Here is a 7,748-nt window from a genome sequence, read left to right as displayed (position 1 = left end):
AGGGTGCTCCATAACATTACTCAACTTGGATTTTTAAGTACACCTCACGAAGTTTGGACAATCCTAATACAGTAATTTTTACTGCTTGGTTTACCGATATCATCTGGTTTCCTTCATTTTGGAAGAGCAATAACGAAGCCCAGAGACAAGGCACCCGTAACGGCGCTGAAGTCAGCGAACTCCGAGCCGGACTTCACGTGGGTGGAGTGCTGGTAGACAACTGGCCGAAAACCTAACTCAGAGCCGAGCTGTAACTTTTCTTTCTCTCTCGCTTCTTTCCTCGACAACAGGGCCGTAATAGGTCATACGACAAAATGTTTCTTCAATGGCTTATACAAGTCTTTGTGGCTGCCACACTGACTTCCATTGTGTTTGCACAGTCCAGAAACGGCTTTCAAGACCCTGATAGCCAGTTCACGGTTTTGAACGGGTGAGTAGAACGTACTTTGCACAGATCTTTGAAAAATTGATTGAATTTGGGAATCACTCTAAAGCTATTAAGTCAGGTTTTAACGTTGCACTTCATTAACACGGCTTGCGCGCTCGCTGCACATCGCGCAAGACTAGATGTCTAAACAACTTGACTAACACAACACTGATGTTAAACAGTTCTGGCATAGTTTCAACAATGAATGGGCCAACTTCACGCTCTGCTGAGCGCACACACAGGTAATTTGCAATCAGCGGCATCTCCTATTTTAACTTTCTACATACGGGCTTTTTTTTTTTGCTGTCAACGCTCGCGTTCGTCCAGCGCTGCAGTTGAGTGAAGTATCGACTAAAGCTTCGCCAGAGACGGTGATTTATAACCAATAATCCATGACGGATCGCGATTGTTTGTCCGTGAGAAACCATGCTGATTTCCGCAGAAAATAAACAAGGCGAAACAAACGACCGATTTTCTGATTACTCGAACATGAACGCCAATAAACATTCTTTTGCGTACCTCGAGGTCCAGAAGGTCGGAATCTTTCGTACCTCGAGGAACAGAGGGTCGGGAATCTTTCTGTGGGCAAGAAATCGTTTTGTGAGCGTTTAAGATGGTTTTCCGTGATCTCGTTGAAAGCAAAAGAGGGAAGAAGGAAAAAGGGAACATGCTTTGAAGTAGTTTCTGTTACGCACGGTAGTGTTTGAGGAGAAACTTTTACCGAGATGAATGGAGTTTATAGGAAAACTCTTATCTGATCTTAGGGAGGTCGCCCGAATGAGACTGCATAGCAATGTTGTTTATTGAGAAAACTGCATGGATTTCAATTCTGTAAGTGGATGTACTGAGAACAAATTGCTCGCCCTTGACATGTTTTCTGTCACGATCTCGAGCGGTCTAAACGATATTGAAAGTCTTTCTTGTCGTATCGTCGACCTTTGACCGGCTAGGGTTGAAATTGACAATACCAGGTGTTCATTACCCGGCCAACGCCATTAAAGCGGGTAAAGATCCGCAGTTCCTGCCCTGCGTGAAGGTCTGTTAGAAAGAACATGTTGACATGCTGTTGGATAGGGTCAACATAAAGCGACGTGACAGAAATAGTTTATCTCCCCTCCTTTGACGAGGTTTTAAAATACTGGTCTTGTCAGTAGTTTTAGGTTCGCCGTCTATTGTCCGGTTTGTGGTGTGGTGTGATCGCGAAGAAAAGAGCCTCTGCCAGCCACCCATTTCTCTGTTTGTAAACGCACAAAGATGTCGTTATCTTTCTATAGATACTGTGTCTTTCAGTCTCAGTGCAGAGTATGTTCTGTTCCAAAATGTTTGCGAGTGTCTGTACGAAATAGCGAAGAATCTCCCTCAAGATTACCGTAGAGCTATGCCACAGAAAATTAACACGGGGTGGCTCAATGCCAGAGCAATACAAACAAAACACATAGCACAATACTTTCTTTGCGCTTTTCAAGCGAGTCTCTGAAAGTTCGTCTGCCCTAGCTTGACTCAATTTGTAAATGAAAACGCTCTCACATTTTAGATGGAAGCTTCTCACCATTATGCTACCAATGCCATCTTGTATACCCTTGACGACTAGGAAGTGGTCTAAAAACAATGTTAAGTACGAAAACGTCGACGAAAATAGACAGCGTGTAAAAAGTGATTGGCGTCCTCAGATCGATTATGGACGACTGTAATTGAGATAAATCACAGCAATAAATGCCGTGTCTTGAGAGGTATAATGGAGCGCTTTCAGAAATGTAATTGTTTCGAAACCGTTACTGTCTCCTTGGAGACGACGCAGAAATTTACCTCTCATTTCACGGTCACTTAATAAATAGCCCTTGATCCACGCTACAGCGATGTGGTGACTGAAGTAAACGGACAGAGAAGACGGTCAAACCTCGCAAACATATTTGCTTTATCGTACTGTTAAAGCCCCCGAGCCTGTTGGTTCGATCGCTGGAAGAATGACTCCTTTATAGAATCTGTACCTGTTGTTCAGTATGCAAAACACTCCCGCTGTGTTCGGTGCAGTCTGGTTACTGCATTCAGCATTCCACCTTAATTAGTGAAAGTAACCTGGTCCTATCTCGATAAAGCTGGTGTTGTTAAGCATTTACTGACAACTAGCAGGCGTCGTCTTCTGCGACCCAATAGCAAGGACTCAAGTTTAAGAAATGTTTCCATGCATATATGTATTTTTGTTGGCGCAGTCATTTAATCTGAGTAATCGGGTATGCTTCAAACCATCTAGATCCTCCCTTATACATGTAAAGCTTACAGAGGTTGTGCTTGCAATGCGCGGACGATTGACGGCCAGAGGATAATGCTTCTCCGATAACTAGAACCCCGGGCAAGAAACTCGGCGGCCGGGCGGATTTTTGCTCGAAGAACAACAGCTAGCTAACGGAGGGACATGTCAACGAGCCATTATTAATCAATGTTGTGTTCCCTGCTGTTGTAAACAAAAAAACGTTTGAAGTGTAAACACGGTTGACGGATTACAGTTACAATTACATGACCGAGCAAACAAAACTGTTCTGAGCAGGATCTGCCATAAACTTTACTTTAATGTTGCAGGCGATTGCATAGAGGTAATTTATTTTGTACGATAAAAAAGTGAAATACCTATATCTATTTAAATTGATAGGAGCATAGCGAAAATACATTTTTCGGTGTGGGGAAACACTATACTAGATACGACAATGCTTGTTAATGTCTTGATAAGTATGTTACATGTTGTATACATGTATGTAAAAGACAGCCCTGCGTACGATGTGTTTCCAGTCTTTACCCTGACTATGCCGCGATCCGTAGTCCAACTTCTGCCTTGGTTGTGTCGTGTTAGGGATGGGACTTCCCGCACAACATAACCACGGGAGTTGTGGTTCTACGGATGGCGGCAGAAGGGTTCTTGGAGAAAAGCCAGCATAATAGAATGGATAAATGAACTGCTGTGTTTTCAATCGTTCGAGCTGAAATGTGGGCCACCTGTAAACGTCTCCACTTCTGTTTACATAAATCACCGCTTCTATGCAAAAAAATAAGGATTCTTGGAACGATCGGTTTCTCTGCGTCACGTCGGCATCATAGGTCATTGCAGATGGAGTTACTTAGCCTCAGGGAATATGTGAACCTCCAGCCCCAGGGCGTCGACCCCTCCATCGCCAAATGAAGTCATGATTCGTTGCACAAACTCTCCCGCTTAATACGGTACACATAAGTGAGAACTGACGGGACAGGAAAAAATTACGCGATATAGATCACAGTCGACCCTATCTATACATGTAATAAATCAAAATGCGCCGATAGAAGGAAACAGATTTACATTGATGGAGCAAGAAAAATATTTGCGCTATAGATCTCAGTCGACCCCGTCTAGCCTACATATAAATCTCAAAAAAAAATGCTTAGGCCGAAAATATGCAACTGATTTACAAATTAGGCCTAAATGTTATGCCTTCTTTTCTCTTCCAAACCCTGACGCGGTGTCAGTGTCAGTGTCGGTGTTATTAACGTAGCCGACACCGGGAGCTGACACCCCTTCATCATCACCATGTTCACCAGTAACGGATGGTTATGGGTATCCGAATGTAAACAGCATATACTGTAAATCTGACTTGGTATTTGGCACTTGATGTCTCTTTACATGTGAATGTAAATGATGATATATCGGCTAACCAAAATGCCGGTTTACCGCAACCATGTAAGAGGAGAGAAATATCAATTCACTTACAAATTCAACATGACGGCGTTGAACTCTGTGTTGATATAAACTTGAAAGTCAGTCAAAAAATTACAATGATCTTAGTTTTTTTTTCGCATTTGCAAACTTAGACATTTATTACTCTTTTTCCCCAGTCCTAATGTATGCGGCCCTCGTACTCGATCATACTGCTGCCCCGGATGGAGGTTACACCAGACGCTCAAACAATGTATAGTTCGTAAGTATGAAAACGACAAACGGTCGGCAAATTATATAAACTAACCAACTATCGAAATTATACATAAGTATGACCAAGATTTTTGCTTATTTAAACATTATCACTTGTGTGATATTGATCTTCGAAGTGGGGTGGGGGATATAGACTTGTGGTCTATGAAATTAATGATGGGTGGGGGGGGGGGGGGCACCAAAAGCCAATTATTCTTTCCTTTTGGCTTTTCATTATATTGCAAAATAACGGAGTTTCCTCAAACTTCAGTTAATTCATTTAGCTTCAATTATACTAGCACGTGTATAAAGCCTACGATTTGTTATTCGGCACTTATTTCTTTCTCGACTTGTTTCTCATCACATGTTTTGGAGACATTCTGTGATGCCGTTTCTACCGTATAGGCGTTGATCTATATATGTATGTGAACATTGTGCAAGACAGAACTTGCTTTTTCGAACAGCACCGACCAAAAGCGTTCCCACCAGAAGTAGGCCTACTTATTTCAAGGCAAGGCGTTTTAAAGATCTTTGCGTGCAGAGAAAAGTTAACGTTTTGTATATTTCCTCCTTTCAACAACGATAGCAAGTTGCACGTCCAGTTGCGGAGAAGGTGGTTACTGCTACAGGCCGAACACATGTCATTGTTCAAACGGACAAACAGGACCAACTTGCAGAGGTGTAGGCCCAGGCCCGCAAGCACCAGGTAAGATCATTTTGTTAGCGCGGCGCTCATGGTTCGCTCAAACCAATTTGCATAAATGTGAGGAACTCCATGTAGACCAATTATTATTTGCGCCGGCTTGACGGTAGCAGCTGATTGGCTGTTCTGAGGTGATTCGTGAATGGTCACCAGGGGCAGCCAACAAAGCTTTTCTTTCAAAAAAAATTATTTCCTATCAGGCAAGCGGGCCATTATCATCCAATATTTCACTCTTTGGCTCAGAGGGCAACTTGAAGAAGGACAAATTGGCGGTATGGAGTTTCGATCGGTTAGGCCTATTTACCTTATTTTTTCCCGAGGAGAGAGGAAAAGCATGTCGTAATTCTCGACCGCGGAGTGACGTCAGTAGGTGAAACGCACGTCAGCGAGGTGAATGAGAGATCAGACGATATGATATAGAAGAGCGAATGATACAGAAATTGTGTGAAAGAAGCAGAACTAAGAGTTATGGCATTTTATATATGTTGAAACTTTGAATATTAGTAGTTGAAAAATCAGAGCTTCAATGCATCGTGCCGTGATGCAAAAAAGGCGTACCCGCAAGTACCTTGATAGCCCGCGGGCGAGAATATAAAGACGCGGGTGGGAAATTTGTCGTGGGGAAAAGATGCGATATAAATTCCAAAGGGGTTATGCCAAGCGTAGCAGGTAGGTTTTGACTAGAACATGGATTTCAAAAGAGACTGCTACAAAACATTTTGTCGTGAAAAGTCAATTATCATTCGTCATGTAGACCTACCTGTTAAACAGCTTTAGTAGGGTCGTCTCGAACCAGATGTCTTGCCTCCTGATCACAACTACGGTCCCATGGTAGGCCTACAACAAATAAGGCTTAGCTTATATTGTGATGCTTATATTTTTACCTCCAGCGTCGACCAGTCAAAATGTACCGGCAGTGTTCTCATAGAAGCCACAACAAACAACTGTCATTTTCCCCTCCAAATTTTTACTGTTTTAAAAAGTGTTAGAACAGGTATTTTATATCGGCCAAAACACCTCCGCGTACAATTTCGTAGAATTAGCTGATTGGCTGCCCAAGTCAATTTGTAGTAAACCCACAATGCAATCGTATTTCAACATGGCGCTGTCCCTAATAAGTCTCGATACCTGAGGATGGGCTAAAAATGTGAACTTCTTGGCGAAATATCAAGTGAGTGGTAACAGATTGAAGAGCGCTGTTGCAAGTTATCGTACGTTCACCAATTTCATCAGAAACCAACGTGTCAATGATTAATTTGATCAAAAAAAGCCGACCATTTCTTTTGGAAAGAGCAGACGACAATTTTTGCAAGCGTTCCTCTTCTCCATATCCCAGCGTGGTTCCAGCGGAACTCCGGGAAAGAACACGGATTTTCCCAGCCAAATAGAGTTTAATGAAATCAGGTGTAAACCAAATTAGGATATATGTTCAGGTGTTTGTAGAATAGGATCAATTCTAGACCCGGCCGTTGCAGTCTGCTTGGATATTACAGGACGAGAATTCACTGAGTTCGTTCAGACAGAAGAACGAAGAGTGTACAAATATGTAGGTTACACCATGGGTGTACCGATCATGGAACGAAGCATTACAAAGGCGTTGTAACTCCTTCCCTTCCCACCTCCATCGTTACACGATACATCTAGAATGTTACCGGGAAATATATTTACTTTTAATGCTTTGGTTGCAGAGTGACCCCAAGAAAATACGATAACTCGAAAAACAACGTGTTCATTCCTAAAAAAATAACGAAAAGGAAAGTGCATGTCTGAGCATGGCGCGGTGGATGTCTTTGCTTCGAAAATATAATTTTTTCGACACAAGTACATCAGGCTTACTATGTAGATTTCTCCTTTACAGTTTCTACTTATCACGGTGTCGCACCAATATACTATAGGAAACATTTACCAAAATAACTTGATATGAAAAGGCAAACAAAATTCACCATTTCTTCATTCATATACTCCTGTGACTTAAGGTAGTTGGCGCCTCAAAAGTGAAAGACTTAAACTTATGCTCAAACTTTCCTTGAGAAATCTTTCAACCATTCTCTTTCAAAATCAAGCTTAAAAATCGGGGGTCACTTTGCAAATTTGAGTACTAGGGAAACAAGTAACTCAAGATTTACTGATATTTAACATTCAAAATGGCCGCCATCCCTGTGTTAACTCTATGGAGAAAAATAATTTTTTCGCTTGCCCAGTGAAAAGTTTTCTTACACCAAGAGTTTTAAAATGAACCTCCCACAAGTGGTATATCAGAAAAGATTTGTAAAAGTTTGAGAGTCAAATTTGTGTCCTGAGGCGCGTTCTACCGTAAGTTTGAGGAACATTGTGTGATATTCCACTCTGCTTCCAAAGTTTACAATGTCAGTTTGGGATTTCTTTTCTGAAATCTAGGTCCAGGCGGCTGCACTGTCAATTGCCTGAATGGTGGTGTATGTCAAGGTCAATCTTGCAACTGTAGGAATGGTTTCACGGGTCCCTCATGTGGACAACGTAAGTATGGAGATTATAACTTTCTTCACGAGACATACCTTTGAACTATGTTTTGCTAAATGTGAAGCAATATGAATTGTGATTTTCTAATGCCACAAGTACAAGTTATAATGACTGCAGACAGAAGATGCTGTAAGCTTTATTTAAAATGACCCGAAAAATAAGAAAAGGCAAGCTGGCTTAGTTCACTT

General features: G+C 41.9%; 1 protein-coding gene across 1 annotated transcript in view; it reads left to right on the top strand.

Moving 5' to 3' along the window:
* The first annotated feature begins 220 nt into the window (after positions 1–220).
* Positions 221–7,748, top strand: part of LOC139122217 (fibrillin-2-like) — a 120,102-nt gene continuing 112,574 nt past the window's right edge. The window contains 4 exon segments of the mRNA XM_070687641.1: positions 221–430; positions 4,286–4,368; positions 4,945–5,064; positions 7,459–7,557. Coding sequence (XP_070543742.1) covers positions 315–430; positions 4,286–4,368; positions 4,945–5,064; positions 7,459–7,557 — 418 coding nt within the window. The 5' untranslated portion in view covers positions 221–314.

Source organism: Ptychodera flava, chromosome 21 (assembly GCF_041260155.1).
Source record: "Ptychodera flava strain L36383 chromosome 21, AS_Pfla_20210202, whole genome shotgun sequence".
NCBI classification, from domain to species: Eukaryota; Metazoa; Hemichordata; class Enteropneusta; family Ptychoderidae; genus Ptychodera; species Ptychodera flava.
Note: the sequence above shows the minus strand (reverse complement) of the source record. Positions and strands in the feature narration are given on the sequence as shown.